This window comes from Typopeltis vanoorti, chromosome 3 (assembly GCF_054136105.1).
Source record: "Typopeltis vanoorti isolate ZY-2024b chromosome 3, IOZ_Tvanoo_1.0, whole genome shotgun sequence".
Taxonomy (NCBI): domain Eukaryota; kingdom Metazoa; phylum Arthropoda; class Arachnida; order Uropygi; family Thelyphonidae; genus Typopeltis; species Typopeltis vanoorti.
Window position 1 is genome coordinate 7,018,090 of NC_143551.1, and position 19,954 is coordinate 7,038,043.

A 19,954-nucleotide genomic window follows, 5' to 3' on the forward strand; every position below is an offset into this window, starting at 1 on the left:
GATAGTGATCAGATTACATGCACCTGCTAGATAGATTTCAGCTAAATGAGCACATATTTTTTGAAGAGATCAGCATTTGACACAAGTACTGAGCTTTGTATATATTCATAACATATCATATGCAACATCGAAAGTTATTCTTTCACATTCAATTCTTTCTTTTACTTGAAGCTTAAAGATAAATTATTTATATTTGCTATTATTCTGCATAGTCTTTTCTTTTCATACCTCAGTTTAGCTTTCCTTATAATCTTTGTAACTTTCTGGCTTAATCTTTGTATATTTCATAACTCCTGTTACTGATTTTCATGATTTCCTTCCATACCATCATCTTCATATATTATGTGTGTGTGTGTGTGTGTGTGTGTGTGTGTGTGTGTGTGTGTGTGTGTGTGTACATACATGCTTACATACATATATACAAACATGAATGTCCAGTAAAATATCAGAAAACAAAAAAATATACAAAAAATTCCCATATGGAAAGGGATAACACAGGGTTGATTCTTTAAGTCAATTTGTTTAACATAATCATGGCCGAAGTAATAACGGACTCTAAGAAATATCAATTAAACTAACAAAGTTTTCAAAAATATATTTGACTGGATATGTAGTAATGGTTGTAGAAAATAAAAGTGATCTCCGAAGGCAATTATTTAAGCTCCAATAGACATGCAGCTGGTTTAACATACAAATATCAACAAGACATCAAAAGTAATTATAACCACAAAGAACAAATCAGATGTAAATTAGAACTACATGGAAAAAACACTGTAAAAAGTAGTAAAATTTAAATACCTAAAATAACTGTGTACAGTGAAAATATAATATGTACGACGTACAAGAACAATCCCTGAAGACTATTAAAATATCAAGATGTATAAATTCATCTGTATGGAAAAATAGCAATCTAGCAAACCAAAGGAAGAATAATATATAATTCAGTAGTCCGTAAAATATTGAAATTTCTATGTGTAACAAACAAACCAAACATCAGAAATACAACATGCGAAGGAAAATATTAAGAAATATAGTTAATCAAACAAAATTTGATGGAGCAAGTACGAAAAGATTTGTGAAGAATGTTAAATATCTCCCATAAACACATAGATAAAAAGACGATTGAAATGGAATCATCATGTCAACAGGATGGACATCCCATTTTTCGTCCCGTAAACTCAAGAAAATTGATGGTCTATCCTGAAATATTTCAGGCTTAATTATGTTTGGAGTAGGACCATGAGATGGCAGAACTTGTTAGCTGCCTCTTCACTTGATACCACTTAAAATTAGCGATAGGCTTATGTTTCTCCTGTTGGTTATCAGTGAAAATTTCTCTATCCACTTAGTCTCCAAAAGTTAGATAGGGGCAAAACACCCTCTTCTACTCCCTGTACTGGAATGAACGTCGTTATATGATTTTGTTTTTAATATTATTTAATGTTAACATACTTACCATACCACACACGCTGAAAAATGATATTGCTTCCTCACACGGGGCTATAGCAGTATCTGCACACTTCAAAACAGCATTTCTTGGTAATCCATCTGATATCTCACAAAACTTGTTATAGATGGAATCACTTGACAAATTAAGAAATTAATAAATTAGAAAATAATTTAAACTATAAAAATCATTTTTGATTATTAAATTTAATCACTCTGACCAATTTCATAAAACGATGGAAAGTACTGTTCTCAATAAAATCAGATCTCATTAAAACGGATAACTATAATGAGACCTCCTTACATACTATCATGAAAAGAACATCATTTTAAATTCATCTGTGATAATCTTAGTACCGTAATATACTCTGAAGGAGTGCACAGGATACCGTGACAGTGATACTACATGATTAAGTTTCCAGTTCTATTAGCATCCTCTCAACGGTTTTACCCGAAACGGATTTGTAATTTTCAGCTATCCAATATTATTTTCAGATTTTACTTACTGTTGTAACTTCAAAAAGATTAATATTTTGTATCAAACTATCTGTCTATCTATTGGACTGATTTAAATAACAGTAAAGGAACTCTGGGTACTGTCCTTACGAAAATCAGTAGTCTTGTACCTTTACATTTATTTCATGTGGTATTAAGTTTAAAGGACGATAAGACCCACAGTTAATGCTACTCAGTCATTGAGGAATGATAATGATGCAAAATTTGCAAATAATGTCTTTCTTCTTAATTATGACTTCAACAAAAACACAAGACTACTAACACTTTGATAACATGAAAATACCAAGATGTTACACTTTATAAAAACGCATTGTGTGGTACAATGCAATAACTATCTGATCAAAAGTATCCGGACATCCCTCTGTAATTCGTAAACTGACATCTAGATGTTACTGAGACCACACCTACCGGGATAAAAGTAAGCACAGAGCTGTGTGTTGTTCAGTGACAAGAAGTACGAGCAGAATGTGTAGGTCAAGGGAGCTCAGTGACTTCGAACGTGGACTAGTTATTGGTTGCCAGATCAGTAAGAAATCTGTCAGAAACAATTAAACCCTTCTCACGTTGCCCAAATCAAAAGTTGATAACTTGATTATGGAGTGAAAACGTGAAGACACAACCATAACAAAACCACGGTCGGGTAGGGTGCTTTTAATGACAAACAGGGGCCGTCGACGTTGAAGGAAGGTGATTCCTAGAAATCGCCAAACATCGAATGAAACACAATCACCTGAGAGTTCCACTGTGGTGCTACTAACTGTCCAATCAGCACCATGACTATGCGTCTATAGTTAAGAGAAATGGGGTTCCATATTCGAGCAGCTGCCCATAAACCAAACATTTTTCCTGTGAATGCTAAGCGCCGCCTACAGTGGTGTAAAGAGGGAAGCCACTGGAGAGTGGCCAACTGGAAACGAGTGATTTGGAGTGACGAAGCACGCTTTACCATGTGGCAGTCCGATAGTTTGGGTGTGGCGATTGCCTGGAGAACGATTCCTGTAGTGATAACATTGAAATTTGGAGAAGGTGGGGTTAGTGTGGGTATGTTTTTCATGGAATGGTCTTGGCTCACTCTTAACACTCCACGGAAATCTAAATGCGGAAGAGTACAAGGACATTTTGACCAGTTGCGTAGTGTCTACGGTAGAAAAGCTCAATACGGTGAAGACTATTGTCTGTATCAGCAAGAAAATGCAACCTGCCATAAAGAGGTCTATGAGGGAATGGTTTGTGGAAAATAAAGTTCCAGTAATGGACTGGCCGGCCCAGAGCCCTGAGATGAATCCCCTAGAACAATTTATGAACGCCGAATTAGGCTACAGCTCTTCAGGAAGAATGGACTGCCATTCTTCCGGAGACGTTCCTGCACCTGGTAGAAAGTCTCCCCGGCATAGTTAGAGCTGTCATAAAATCAAAGGGTGGACCCACTCCATATTAATATCCACTATACTGGAAAGTGTGTCACAGGGACGTCTGATTAGAGTTTCGAGTAAGTGTCCGAATACTTTTGATCATATAGTGTACATGATTTCATAAAGAGTTTGCTATCAAAATATTTGTTTCAAACTTTTCGATCAGTTGTCATTGTTCTGATTTGATTAATTGTTGGCAACATCTAAACCATTTAAGTGTCATTCGTCCTCTGATTATTATTTTTACCATAATGCCGTTGGCTTCGTAACCTTCTCCCTGTTTATTTTTTCTTAAGTGGTAAAATAATTTTGGGGTAGCTCTGCTCACACACACACACACACACACACACACATGAATTTTATCAATGGCATGTTCTTTCGTAATAGCTCGTTTATAAATACGGTATTCTCTTTGTACGAAATTCTATTTCGTACCAGGGTGTGTTTTCGATACCGAACCTTCCAGTTGTGAAACTCAGGGACAGTTTTACACATTCATCAGCATACGTGACATGTGATTGTAAGACATGCAATGTCTATGTAATTTTGTTGTATAGTTTCTGTGTTGCTTCTGTAGTGTATTCATACTTCTAAAAAATTCGAAATAGAAACAAGAATTGAATTATTGGTGAATTACGTAAGTGGAAAAATGTATTTTGCCTTTAAACATAACCCTTTTATTCTTTGAACTAAACGTTCAAATTTATAACGGGATCTATGTAAGAGGCGAGTTTTAGACCAAAGGATGTTGTGGTTAGTTTCAATCTCGTGCTGAGCCAATCCAGATTTTTCAGGTTTGTTGTGATGAATGGAGGATTGATGTTCTCTGATTCGTTAAAGAGAACGTCCAGTTTGTCCAAAATAGGAGAGATCAAGTTGCAGGGAATTTGGTAAGCTCCAGGAAGAGATATAGTTGAGCGATATAGTCAAAAAACAGGAATCATAAAATGTCTAATAAGAAGAGCCAAAACTAATTTTTCTACTTAGAGAACTTTCCATTATCCAACAACACATGAAACTCAATATCTTTTCCGAAAAGAGTACTCAACACCTTCTCGATTCTTATAATCCACCACAAAACAACGAAGATTCAATACATCGAGTTCCAATTCCTTACATCTCCGGGATTTCAGAACCTATCCCAAGAATTCTGAAGAAATATGAGTTAACAGCTATGTATTCACCTATTAACAAATTATCTTCCCATTTTCCTTCTCCTAAAGACAACGCTCAACAATATCTCTTCCTCGAGTTTATCAAATTCCCTGCAACTGTGATCTGTCCTATTTTGGACAAACAGAACGTTCTCTTGAAAAAAAAAAGAATCCAAGAACATCAGTCCTCTATTCATCACAACAAATCTGAAAAATCTGGTTTGGCTCAGCACGGAATTGAAACTAACCACAACATTCTTTGGTCAAAAACTCGCCTCTTACATAGATCCCATTATAAATTTGGACGTTTATTCAAAGAAAGTGTAGAAGCCTTACTCCATCGTCCTAACCTGAATCGGAATGACTGTATATCTATATCAAAAATCTGGGAAAGTGTAATCAGGATAACTCATTAATTCATATTAATTTTATGATATTTAATATTATTAATTAATATCTTTATTTCAATCACGTCTCTGCTTAAAAATATTCCCTTTAATACTTAGTGATATAACATCACGCGGCTTGTTCTATTTTTTAATGATTTATTGTTTAGTATTCCACCTTGTATTTTTTTTAACTGTTCGTGTAATGTCACTGAAGATGGTCTGCTATTTCCAGAGCGAAATATTTGGTAAATTAAATATCTTTCTTGTGTTTACATGTATATATTATTCAGTCTTTATGTCACAAGTATACTTAAAACATCAAACTGTAATCAGACTTTCCTTGTGACACATTTCTCATTAGTGGACTCAATACGGGGTGGGTCCACCCTTTGCTTCTATGACAGTTCTAACTCTGCCGGGGAGATTTCTATATGGTGTCGAAACGTCTCTGAAGGAATGGCAGCCCATTCTTCCTGAAGAGCTTTAGCCAGAGTAGTTCGTGATGTGAGTCGTTGGGATCCGGAGCGAAGTCGGAGTTCTAATTCATCCCAATGGTGTTCTATGGGATTCAGGTCAGGCCTGTGGGCTGCCCAGTCCATTTCTGAAACGATATTGTACACAATTCATTCCCCCATATACCTTGCTTTTTGGCAAATAGCATTTTCCTGTTGATAGAGACAATAGTCATCACCGAATTGATCTTCTACCGTACATAGTAAGCAGTTGGTCAAAATATCCTTGTACTCTTTCGCATTTATATTTCCGTGTAATGTTACAAGAGGGCCAAGTCTTTCATGAAAAACACCTCCCCCCCACACACACACTCTAACGGTACTCCTCCAAATTTTACTGTTGCCACTAAACACGCTTGCAGGAATCGTTCTCCAGGCATTCGTCACACTCAGACCCACTCATTGGACTGCCACATGGTAAATCGTGATTCTTCACTCCGAATCACTCGTTTCCAGTTATCTACTGTCCAGTGGCGTTGCTCTTTACACCACTGTAGGCGGCGCTTAGCCAGGAGAAATGTTTGGTTTATCGGCAGCTGCTGAAATTGACGGAACTCTCATTCCTCTCGTTAACTCTAGACACACAGTCATGGTGCTGGCTGGACCGTTAGTAGTACTGTGGTCTCCCAGTTGATTGTTTCACTCGTTGTCTGGCGATTTCCACCAACTACATTTTCCAACGCTCGACGGGCCCTGCCTGCCATTGAAGCCGCCTACCCGATCGTGGTTTTGTAGTGTTGTGCCTTCACGTTTTCACTTCACAATCACATCACTAACTGTTGACTTAGGCAACTTGAGGAGGGTTGAAAGGTTTCTGACATATTTCATACTGATGTCGCAACCAATAAGTAGTCCACACGTAAGTCACTGAGCTCCCTTGACCTAACTATTCAGCTCGTACTTCTTATCACTGAAAAACAAACAACTCAGTGCCTCCGTTTATACCGGTAGGTGAGTTCTTAGTGACATCTAGATTTCAGTTGACGAATTACAGAGGGGTGTCCGGATACTTTTGATCAGATAGTATATATATATATTCTACACATATAAAAATTATAATGAAATAAATATAATTATATAATTATAAATAATAATAATTCCATTAATAAAAATTATCCCGGCGTTCTAAATTCCTTTGAAGTTGGGCATAACAAGCTTTATGTGCTTCGACATGCCGATAAAGCTAATAAACATTATTACTTTATAATAGTAGTATTTTTATTAATAATAATCGACATTACCTTCCGAGGTCTAGACGTTTTTCTTCGATAACAATGGGTTCCATTTTCTGCATAAAGAGGCGCACTTTTTCGTGATCTCGTAATTCCACTAATTTCGTTAATTCTGAATTTTCCTCCAAGTCTACATATGCCATTGTATACATCAGCATTTCTTTTTCTGGTAAGGTAAAATTTGCCAAAACTGCAAAAAAATCAGCATACCATTGCTCATCAAATTTAAGGAACACGTAAATAAGGTGCCTTTTAACTTTGAAATATGATACCAATGAAAAGATTTCCAACCATTTCTGACTGTCTTTGAAAGCTCTCAGAATTGTATCCCTGAATTATGAAATAAGGCAATTATTATTTTATTACATTTCATTTATTTATATAAATATATGAATTACATTTTCAAGATACAGAAGAATGATTATCGTTCCTTTTTTAATAAATAATTCGGTAATAAAGATATGAGAAAATAATACTGTTTTATGTTACGAAGAGTAAAAAAAATTCTTACCTCTCACCGCTAAGAAAGTGTTCACACGTTTCCATTATACTAATTCCTGTCAGTCCGAAAGAATAGTAATAGAAATATCTGGTGGATTCGGACATTTGGAAACTTCTCACGAACTGAAAACATACAGAACTGTGTGCTTTCATTTTTCTTTCACTGGAATAAGTGCATTCATCAGTGCGTATTAATATTATTAATAATATTATTAATTAATGAATTACATTTTCAGTGTTTGCAGTGAGTATAAATGGCAGGCTGTTTATCCGAACTCTGCACTTAACATCGCATTTATTTGGCCGAAGTGAAAATCTCTTCTTGAGAGAAAGTATTACCGTAAGGGAAAAGCGAATACCGTTGAGATATTTTCGAATTCTAAAATATGATTCAAATGTTCGTGCTTATTTTAATAATTTTTGAGGCTTTCGAATATTAAAAAACGATAGTTAGATTTTAATTTTTCGGAGAAAACAGAAACGCTCACAAGAGTTTTTCCGAAGTAATTAGAACTGTACCATCGGTAAGAGTTCCTTTTTTAAATTATAGTAAAAATAATGCCGATCACAGTAGTGACAGCAACGTTTGAAAGAAAAACGCCGTCGAATTCGTCGAATGAGTACTCTCTTTTTCTGTCTCGAACTCCATTTGACTTCGAACTCCATGGCGATACGAGGATTCAGGAGTGCATTTCTTTACAAAATGAATTTTATGAAAATCAAAACATGTTTATTGAAAGCATCTACAGGATTGAACATGCTGAATGATTGCTTCATAGTTGGCGGGTTATCTAGCCAGCAAATGCTCGAAACAGTAACGCACTGATATCGGAGTCTTGACAGATATGAGAAGACCCCAATATCGTATGTCATCTGGCAGGCAAATCAGCGACAATAACACGCTCAATTAATACTCATAATACGCTGGCCACATAAATCGAGTTCGTTCGTCGATGAATTTAAATAAATCAAACCCAACCAATCCACTATCGTATTAGTGTGATCCACTGCTAGGAAAGAATCAACGGACACCCCCCCCCCCATTAGCAAGGTGTATCGTACTAAGTAACCAGTCACGTGTTTATAGCCGGGAAACAGTGCAGGAATACGATTTTCGGAAGTCAATGCAACTGGGCGCAGGTGAAATGGCTGCAAGAAGGGAAGGAACTGCCGGTGATTAAAAGAGACGTTGATGGGATGCCATTTTTCAGACCAATCTGTTCGGTCAACTGTTGACAAATTGGGCCATCCAAGGTCAGTCAGTGATATGATACACAGGTGAAAACAGAGGGAGTCAACTGCAAGGGATATCGCGGTCCGCGACTCACCACAATCACCGAAGGTGACTGCAGGGCGCTGAAACTAGAGAAAGGGAGCCAATACGAGCCAATATTTACTTCATGATTAGAGTTTGACTCATTTCTCCCTTATTCCATGTAAATTTATCCAGTCATTCCCTACTGTACAAGTTTTATTTGCCCCTCTTTTCCTGTTTTCATATTTAATTTCCTATGTTCACTAACATTTTTCCTAAACTGCTGAAATAAACCCTCCGCATTCAAACACCCAGCATGATTCAAACGTTCCTCTTCATTTTAGTAATTTTTGAGGTTTTTGAATATTAACATGCGTATATCAAATTTCTGACATCAGTCATACAATTCAGTTAATTTAAGGAATCGGTCATAAGAAGGAAGAATAATACTCTCGTGGTATTAGGGTATCAGTCAGTGCAATTTGGCCAAAATTTATAGGCGTGAGTGAGACTTGACTGACTGCAGGAGAAATAGTTAACGGAACACCATGCGATATATTATTTCAGGGCGGGTTAAGAAGATAAGACGGGGTAATACTGGTGAAGAAATGCAGCCGTAAATATTAGGGATCAAAAGTCTGGTGTTTTGATTTCAGGAAATCATGGCCCACAATAAAAACTATGCTGTTGGTTTCTGCTATAGGCCAGGGATGCAAGGAGTGATGAGGAAGATATGCATGAGAAAATTAGCACGAACAGAAACAAGAATTTTTATGGAAGATTTTAACAACGGAGACTCAAACTGAAAGAGGAAAGATCTCATGGCAAGAAGGAAATGGAATTTATACGCCTTCTAAGTGATAATCACTTCACACGCATACCATGAAGGTTAATCGTTGTACGGGAGTGTTGGATCCTATAGGATCAGAAGATCCCTCCATAACTAAGTTGTGTATATTGCATCGGAATAGCGAGAGTGATCATGCGGTCTTGACTTGTGACGTAGCATAATATGTAAGATTTCATTTAAGAAGGAATATATAGGTCACTTGGTCTATCTTCGACTAACTATAAAACAGGTGATTATGACAAGTTTTGGAGGTAACTTGCAGCCGTGCCATTGCATAAGATTTTTCAGGTGAATGATGTTACCAGTGCATGGGAGATAGTTAGCAGATATCCGGACAAAGAAATATAGGAATATATTCCCAAGATCAGGAAAATAAATCAGCGGGCGTTAAATTGAAGAGTAGTATTAATAAAAGGGATCTGGAAGGGGAAAAAAAAGAGAAAAGTTTGTGGTTAGGTCATAAGCAAAAAGATGATCAGCACGATCAAGCATTATAAAGCTCAGTAAAGAAAGTTTACCAGCACAGTAAGGAAGGAAGGAAAATTAAGATTATCAGAAGAGCTTAAACAAGTAGATCAAAGGAAATTCCAAAGAAGTATTTCTCTACATGACAAGTAAAATAGAAAAATTACTTTGAAAGAATACCCTCAGTGAGTGCAGATGGTATGTAGATGGTGAAGGAAGCTGATATAATAGTGGATTTACAGAATTATCACTCCTTGGTTTCAATATGAGAACTGAAGGTAACGAATAAGAGGTAATTATGATCTTGAAGAATCTCAATGTAAATACCGCCGTGGATTTCGATGGGATATCAGTTGACGTATAACGAGAATATGAAAATTAATTGTATGTGTCACCTATTAAGTTGTTTAACCTAAATCTCAGTTTTATCAGGTCATAACAGAATGGAAGAAGGGAAAGATAATTCCTTTCCAAAAAAGTAAGCTCTAAGACTGGTATAAAATAATACAACAACAACACTCACTCTCCCAGAATAGAGCGAAAAGTATTCGAAAAGTTATTCAAAGACAGAATCAGGAATGGATGGATATGATAAGAACATAATACTCTATGGGAGCAGCACAACTCTGTTACGGAGCAGTCTTGTCTTTGAAATTTATAACTATTTATAACAGAGTCAGAGATCACAAGGATGAAGGAAATAGCGCTACACGATGATAGCGCTAGATTTCGCAAATGGTTTTGAATGGATACTTCTCAGAAGGTAGCCACGTAAATAGGAAGAAACGGAAATGGATTCGAAACTGGTGATTATGGATACGAGAGAGGCTACTAGACAGATACTAAAAGTAGTGTAAAGAAGAAATCAGATGACTCATGGTTTCCCCAAGGCTCGGTTCTTGGGCTTTTAATGCTTACGCTTTACATAAATGCTATAGAAAATGATTTCAGGAGAAATATGAAGGTTGTTTGCTGATGATGCAAAGTATGCTAGCGTAATAGTTCATCAAGAAAATGTAGAGATCTGTTGGATGACTGAAATAGTCTGATAATATAATTACAAGTCATGGATGTAATTCTAAGGTGGGAAGTGTCATATTACGCATTTTGAGATTTATAGTATAATATTATGCATTTTGAGATTTATAGGTCACAAAATGTGTGTACCACATTGTTAGAAATGTACACCGGGAAAGTATTGCAGCTTGGAAAAATTGGAAGTACTGCTAGATAGAGAACTGTAGGGCGGAGGATATATCACTAAGGTGTCCAAGGTAGCACATAGGATTGCTCAGTCATTAAAGAACACCCTAACATTCAGAGATAAGGTAGTTATTATTATTCTTCTTCTTGCAGATTACATCTGGATTACTGTGCTTCGGTACATTCGCATGGAGGTCTTGGGGATATGAAAAGTCGGAGCAAAGAGACCAAGTTGGTGAATGCTCTGTGAAATAAGTTGCGAAAGCTGATTCATAGGTGGAAACGAGGGGATATGATATAAACGTTTAAATTACTCAAAAGGTTTTATAGGATTAATGCAGTAACCCATTTTCCTTCTAAACCCTTCAGATCTAACTGTTGATTACAATTTAAATCTAGCTCAATATACTCCTCGACATAATGTTAGGTTTACATCATATAACTGAAGCGAAAATTTTTATCAGTTTTATTGACACCTTTTAATGTCTTTCCCAGATTTATAAAATTTTATTACAGATTCTAGATATTCCATGATTTCACAACTGTTTGTTGTAAACTGGAAATCTAACCAGCTATCCGGTATCCGGTATTTGGCATAACTGAGTTTTCCTCCACGTGATTTTCCACTGATTTTCTTAGCCTCGTCTCGAGTACGCTTGCATAATCCATACTTCGAACGCTCAAATTAGAAATTCCTCTGAAACTGGCACGTTTCGATTTATTTACCTTTTGTAAATGCATGCTATGAGAGATATGTTCAAGGCATCAGGAATTCGATTCACTGACACATGGAGATCTTGGGGATGAGAACATAGTGAACATTCGGAGCAAAGTGACCAACTTGGTCACTTTGCTCTTCAGAATGGTGAAAATCCAGAAATAAATTAAACAGTAACTCAACCTAATGAAATTTATTTATTAAGTACAGAATTTTAATTTTAGGATGTCTTTGTAAGTGTGTTCAGTTGAATTACAAAAGTATAACAATTAACAGAAAGATTATATTTGCCACAATAACATTTGTAAGGTAAGAAATGCTCTTACCATTCCTAATTTAACAGAAAATACGAATGAAAATAAATAAATTATAAATTAAAAATAAATACGAAACTGTATACATAGATTAAGAAAATTTAGTAGATTGTAAACGTACTATCCCCCATAAGGGAAGTAAACTTAGGTCATCAGATCTATTTATGTTCGAGTATTGTAGAAGCGTTCACAGGTTCCTTTAACAAACTTTCCTTAAGCAATATGCCCTATTTACAGATTTAATCCACACGACTATATGCTTATAGGTTGTATGTTCGAGCTCAAGATACATTTTATAATATTATGTTTCTGAGCTATTCCTTTGACATAGTGAAGTGAAACGTACTATCCCCCATAAGGGAAGTAAACTTAGGTCATCAGATCTATTTATGTTCGAGTATTGTAGAAGCGTTCACAGGTTCCTTTAACAAACTTTCCTTAAGCAATCTGCCCTATTTACAGATTTAATCCACACGACTATATGCTTATAGGTTGTATGTTCGAGCTCAAGATACATTTTATAATATTATGTTTCTGAGCTATTCCTTTGACATAGTGAAGTGAAATAAGATTAATTCCATCCTGAGCTAAGGCTGCTGTAGCTCAGGATGGAAATTGCTATAGCTAGTGAAATGTTTCTGAATAAAGGCTTTAACTACACCATTCGACAAGAAGGTGGATTTCAAGTAATTCATGCGGAGGACATAAGGCATGGGTATGATCAATTAGCGTTTTACTGGTCTCAGTTTTTTGAACAGCATGATGTCGATGATACTACATTACATGATTATAACAACTTGTGTGAGTTATCTTCCTAAACACTGAAAAGTAACGTATTCATGTCCGTTGATGAAGAATTAGCAAATTCAGTAAACCTGATTGGCTATTTTTGACTTTTTTAAGTATCTGAGTTATACTTTATGTATATTTTGAGTAAGAAATTTTTTAGGTCAGGAGAAGAATCATTTCTAATTTCAAAGATTTCATGAAGATATCCGCATCTAATCGTAGATTTTTAAGAAATATCGTTGAGAAGATATTTCTCATAAAATATTGTTAATGAAATAGCTGATCATATTTCACGCCAGCCATGTGAAACCACTCAAGATCTGGTTGCCCGAGTGGTAAGATATCCTATCTCCAACCAACACGTCGTGAGTTCGATTACCCCTTTAGGCATAGGTGTCTGTGATTGCCTTTAGGAAGGAGATGAATTTCATCTTCTGGTGTGAAGTCATAGCCTCGCTCATTGGAGGCCTGAAGTGGCTCGAAAAATTTCCATGTTTTGTCTCTATTAGCAGGGTTTCCGGACTATATATATATATATATATATATATATATATATGTAGAAAGTATTTTTAGCTTGGGTATAGTTATGTTAAAGATACCATGCAATTTTAAACCTGGTTTTACTCCATTTTTTCCAAGTAAGCAAACAGACAAAATGTCAAGTTTGCGGCTGCAATTTATGCAAGACTAGCTGATCCCACAGGTAGTGCAAGACCAAGGCAACTCGTGGTAGAGGTGGGGCAAGCTCCTCAATAAAGGTCGAAACCGGTCTGGGTAGTGGCCCCTTGCCTTTAATACAAAACATCATACATCCCCTTCTTGGAGATGTGTTTTGGCATTAAGGGTAAATATTAAGATTAGTGATCAGAGCTTGCTCCACCTCTACCACGAGTTGCCTTGGTCTTGCACTACCTGTGGGATCAGCTAGTCTTGCATAAATTGCAGGCGCAAACTTGACATTTTGTCTGTTTGCTTACTTGGAAAAAATGGAGTAAAACCAGGTTTAAAATTGCTTGATAAATGCAAAAAATATATAAAATTGATCAAATGGGGAAAAGTCCTTAGCCCACCCAGAACACAAATCTGCTATAGGTTTACTAATAATCTTCCATGGGTGTAAACCACAAAGCAGAAAATCAGGACCTTTTTTGCACTAAACGAAAAGCGTCTTCGACTTAGTTTTCTAGATGTCAACAGGAAAACTTTATTCTGTGGTATATCAGATTACGGAATACCTGGTAGACTTTCCTTTCTCTGTCATATTTGAGTTATGATCCTCGAATATCAAGTATCTTGAGCACAAATAATCTGGTCCTCCTGAATATGCCATCCTGTGGAATAAGACAGAAGTTTTTTTTTAACCTGGGAAAAGTTACTGCATTGCACAAACATAAAGAAATCTGATGACTAAAGTTATCTTCTTTACGGGAGATAGTACTTTTCAATCCGACCTTTCCTAATTTATATGTTTATTCAATATAAATTTATTTATTTCATGATTATTATTTTTTAAATCCAGGAATTGTATAACCGTTTGTTGCTTTACTAAGCTTATTCTAGCGCTTTTAGAATTGTTCTGTGAAACGTATATTTATGCCCTTTTATATTTGCTGTTGATTTGGAGAGAGGATTTTGCAGGGCAGCGAGAGTACATCTTTCATACCTCATGTTTCAGCATTTCTGGCTCCCTACATCAACCATATCTTTATATTCAGGTTCATGTTAGTTTATCATCTTACATGCGACTTAGAGAGTTGATGCATGAAACGCGAATATGTATAGTTTTATTATAGTTATAGTATAGTTATTGAGTTAAGCCTTTCGAAAGACATATGAGAAACCCAAATAAGCATTCCTCACCCCTTGAACAGAAAAACTCATCTTTTAACAAAATGCGATGATTTCAGTTATTATTTGTTAATTTATTTATTGGTGTAAAATTTAAAATTATTCATGTGCAATCAGTGGAATATTGGTTACAGAAATGTTGCTTCATTTTACTAATGAATCGCCTAGAATACTGAGGGATTCACGATTCTTCTGGACTAGTTATTGTAATTAATTTTCTAACTAAGTGCAACAGTATAAATATGGACCAGTTTAAATATTAGCAACTTACATCATCATCATTCACTGGTCGTAATCGTTTACCGTTGGCTAAAAAGAAGCAGTAAACAGTTTCTTGACAAGGAGAGCAGGTGCAATCACTGAAATGATCCTCACAGTATCTCTTTTGTGAAAGCCTGAAAAAGAAAAGAAAAGAAACACTCGAACCATGCTCTGAACAAACATTTTATAGAATGATTTAACTGGGAATTCTATTAAAGAACGGTTCCATCTCATTCCATCCCATCCCAAGCTTCCCTTTCGTGTTACGCTCAGTAGCCACTCACTGTGAAGTAACTTGCCTTCTTATAAACCTGATTGTGATAGGCGCGGGATACGAATCAACGTCTTCCCACCCGATATGGAACCTTGTTACCGACTCTGCGAGAGAAGTAACTGCGGTGATTATTGCCTACATCAAAGATACAAGTGTCGATGGTTGAAAATAAAACACTTTTTGTGATTTCATTTAATACCAATTAAATAAAAGCTTTCTTATAAAATTTAACCAGGTACAGAAAACGGTAATGCCAAATACCGTTCTAAGAAAGTTTAATCACAAGTAACATATTCAGCTTCCAGAAAAATGTGCATTCTTTTTACAAGACGTTATTCATTTCCTGTTTTGCGTTTTATTAAGTACAAATCTCAAATAAGTCCAACCTCGGAATAATGCATCACATTTCCGGTGCGACACCTCAGACTTCTCTAAATATACTCAATGAGGTTCATGGGTGAAGGGATCAGACGATTGATTGCCTCTTTCTTACGCGCATTTTCTACCCACAGTCTCATACTCGGTAATTTTCAGTATTCTGTATTCTAAGATGAAAAGCCAAATATATATAATATTCTGTATTCTCTTATGTAAGTATTTCAAAGGTCACTCTTCTGCACAACTAGCATTCACTATAACCAATCCTCTTTATGCTAGACGTGCATCGAAGTAGCACCAGCTACCCAACATCCTGTTATAGTGGAAATGGTGACACTACCAATCATGTTTGAAATTCCATCTGCTTTGGTTCTATGGAGCAGTCTTCCACATGAGTTAATTCCATAGAGCATCTAAAATCTCTAAGGGTTTAAGAAAAAACAAATACGATTGTACTCTGAACTATTATCACCTTGGAGAGAAATAAACCAAGCTGTTAGACAGGGATGTTCCGTATCTTCAAGCCATTTATCTTGAAGTAAATAACAATAAAATGGAACTGAAATAACAGTCTATTATTGAACTCTGCACTATTGTGAATTTAAACACATTTGTTTTTGCACATGATCAGATCATATTTGTTCATAATCTCTTCTTCTTCAACTTTCTGGTTCTGTCCACTGCAGGACGAAGGGCTCCCACATGATTTTTAAGATCACTCGGTTTTCTGCCTCTCTCATCCATCTCACTCTTGCAATTTGTTCCAGTTCATCCCGCCACCTTCTTCTCGGTCTTCCTCTTTGTCTTGCTCCACCCACTGGTCTCCATTTTCTAGTCCACCTCCCGTCACTGCATCTGGCAATATCTCCACTTTAATGTATGTTACAATATCCATGACACCTGTTTGAGATCTTATCTAAGTATTTGTCTTCCTATCTTTTAATGATATTTTTAGCATACTTCTTTCCATGCGATGTTGTTTTGTTCTCAGCTTTTTGTTTATGGCTTCTGTTAAAGTCCATGTTTCTCCTCCATATGTTTAGGGCAGAAAGTATGCACTGGTCGAAAGCTTTCCTTTTTTTTAGACTCATAGGGATGCCACTTTTGAATATGTCTCTCATTTTCCCATAAGCCATCCATTCAAGGTGAATTCCTCGTTCAATCTCTTTACGTTGGGACTCCTCAAAGGATAATAATTGGCCCAAATATATTGCCTATGGTTTCAGATGACACCACCATTCATAAATATTTATCATTGTTTCAATATTCGTTTAACTGATTTTCCTACAACGACCTCACCCTTTCACTCTCCAACTGCAACCGTCCGAATTTCCATTTGGAATCTCTCATTGTGCCTAAGAGCAGTGTTTACTGTTATCGAAATCTTTCCTCTAGCAGATGAAGCATTTGCTTATTAACCTGTATTAAGTTTTTATGTCGTCGGTAGCCATGAAGCCAGGGACCTCTAATGACTGAGAGTGACGTTGTCTATAGATTTTCGGAAGTTAGTGTTACCACAGTTCTCCGTATTCCTTTCGAATATACGGAAATGCGTCAAATTTTTTTATATCTTTTTTTTGCTTATCAAATTGCAGTTTTGTCGACTGTTCTGGATAAAATAGTGTACTTTATTGAAATGCAAAAAGAAAAAAAAAATGTCGAAAACTCACTGTCTTTATCACCCATATCTCAATTAACTGAGACCTTCATCTCGCTAATCGCCTAAACTTACTCGAATAATAATTTTCATGTCTCGGCTCAAAATACGTTTTTCTGGGTTATGATTCATAGCCTCCTTGGCACTTCTTTCATGCTAATATATGTACAATAAGTATACAACCTTACGTAGATGGAATAGACAGAAACAGGAAAGTTCCTCGAATAGTTTTTGTCAACTGCATCTCTCCTCTCGAAATCACCTGACTTCGCAAAACGTAAAAACAAGAGCACCCATTGTGAACAACGGGCTAATAAAGATAGACCCTGCTATTGGTTACTTATTTATTTATTTATTTGAAACGATTAGGGTTGTAGACCTTGTAAACAAAGCGTATCAAACGCTGATTCAAAGAAAGCAAACAGGTGGAATAAAAGAGATGGCGATAAGTTGAAGAAGTGGGAAATGAGCTCTTTATATAAATTTCCCATCGCTCGATAGCGCTGTTAGATATTTTGGAAGTTGAAAGAATGATGGTGGCACCATCGAAGAAGCTGCACCCATAAAAATACATAAATAAGAGTCAAAAGCAGGTTGCAAAAACAAAACTGTAGTGTGTATAACAGAGAGAGAGAGAGAGAGAGAGAGAGAGAGAGAGAGATTGAGAGAGAGATAAATGGGGTAACATCTATTATTGCCATCTTCTTGATGCCAGCTAAGAATATCATTCTAAGACCCATCGATTTCTTATCTACTTTATTAATATTCGTGGCTTTAAACATTCACTGTCATTTACAGTCATCCATACCAGACCTCCTACTTTTGACATAAACCCGAATAGAATCGTATCCACTAATGTCCAACCCCAATGCTTAAATTAAACTACACAATTCCTTTCGCCAAAGGTGGGTCATCTCTGACTTTGTGAGGTCAAATATTGCATGGCAGAGTGACTAATCTAGAATACCCTGTTTTCGACTCATCTGACTGAAGGTTGCCTTTCACCATCTACTAATCTTCTTATACTGCATTCACCATTCTCCAAACTCCAACCTCCTCACATTCTTCTTTGAGAAAATAGATCACCTGCAATCGTTGATGATTCCAAGTATCTTCGATTTCCGACACCACAGAACCGAACGGGATGAGAGACACGAATCTTATCCTGACAACGTTCGTCATACACAATATTCTGGATCCCTTTATAACCTCTCTCTCTCTCTCTCTCTCTCTCCAAATACAGCAAAAAAGCAGCTCCCCGTTTTGGTAACGCAGATCAGAATCTTGTACAAGTCTTCTCTTCCACGGAATGAAGGCCCTTGCTCAAGACACTCCTAACTTCCCATCTTTTGCCACTGCCAAGGCACCAAATAGGATGACCTGCGGAAATGATATTCTTCGTTTCCATGGTCAGTGTATTGTTTCTCCTCATCCGACCCTAACACCAGCTCTAAACGACTCACAGAAATTATTGTCATTGGTATAAATGCTTTAATTCTCCATTCTATCAGGATATTCGTTTGTTTTACACTCTACTCCAAAAACAATTGAGGTCACCCTTCAAACTATTGACCAACTTCCATCACCTCGGTCCTGTAAAGAATAATGCAGACAGGTACAAACATATAACATCTCAACTATCTACACATACATGAATTATTCACCGATCATCAGTATGTATTATGCCATTAAATATCTACTACTTCTTAGCTTACATCGCACATCACGGGACATGTGCAAAGAAAGATTTCCGCAACACTTGTGCTGTAGATATTGACATTTCTAGAGCTATTAATTGTGTCAGGCATCGAAGTCTGTTAAGCAAATTTCATCGCTTGGTCTACCTACCACTTTCTGTAACTGCGATGTTAAGTTGCTTTCTGGTCGTTCACTACGTGCCATGCATGATGTCTTCCTCTCTTCGAGATTCACTACCAACACAGGAGTACTTCAGGCCAGTGTCTTATCACCTATCCTGTATCTCATGTAAATGTGTGATCTATTCTCAATCTCTGTTATTCCTAACCCACAGCTTTGCAGATGATAATACCCTCCATTCACCTATTTAGCATCAAGATGATCGAAGAACCTAAGCATGAAGATAATCTGCAATTAGTCCCTTAAACACTCATCTACTTGCTATCATTCAATGATGCAAGGATGATCCGGTCACGTTCATCGCAAGTACAACAGTGATTGCCTATTGTCTCACATAAGAGATCTCAGTTCATGTTTCGTTATTACACAAATCAGCAGACAAAACCAGAGTTCTCTATTTCAACTAAAATTGACCTCTGGCCTCTCATTGCCCAAACACATCACACAAATAACTTCCTCACTATTTGAAGAAAAACAACACAAACAAGGCATTCTCTTTCATTCACTCCAAACCAATGCTTAACAATTTACGAATCCCAAATCCGTCCATGCGTAGAATACCGCTCACATGTTCGCAGAGAAAACTGATGCCCGAAGGTAATCTCCGGGTTTGGTTACAATACAATCATTTTAGCTTGATACTACGAGAGGAAAACCTTTTCTCCATAGCCTCTACTACAACACTGCCGACTTAGCTGCCAAATGGTTCAGGTTCAATTTTTTTGAACTTGGTCCTTACTAAGGTGTACTTAGATTTTTATTTAATTATGGGTTCACGGATTTTCACTTGGTGCAGTGTAGAAAGAACAGAAGCAGGAATATTTAACTCACGCCATTAGAAATATGGTGAAATGTATTTTCCAAGTCGGAGATGCATATCATGCAAGTGGTTAGGGATTTAA

The 19,954-nt window shown here is 36.5% G+C and overlaps 1 protein-coding gene across 7 annotated transcripts in view; it reads right to left on the minus strand.

Moving 5' to 3' along the window:
- The window catches only part of LOC150107889 (uncharacterized), an 85,149-nt gene that overhangs the window by 53,682 nt on the left and 11,513 nt on the right, over positions 1-19,954 (minus strand). For 4 of the 7 annotated variants that reach the window (XR_016550636.1, XM_090415413.1, XM_090415412.1 and 1 more), the window contains exons 2-5: positions 14,876-14,999; positions 7,173-7,285; positions 6,671-6,991; positions 1,457-1,583 (exon numbers count right to left, since the gene is read on the minus strand). Coding sequence is in view for 6 of the 7 variants with exons in the window: in XM_090415413.1 (XP_090271539.1) it covers positions 1,457-1,583; positions 6,671-6,991; positions 7,173-7,285; positions 14,876-14,999 (685 nt within the window). In the remaining variant the exon portion in view is untranslated. Of the gene's footprint in view, positions 1-1,456; positions 1,584-6,670; positions 6,992-7,172; positions 7,326-14,875; positions 15,000-19,954 lie in introns of those variants that run through there. The other 3 variants (XM_090415414.1, XM_090415416.1, XM_090415417.1) reach the window with 3 other exon arrangements.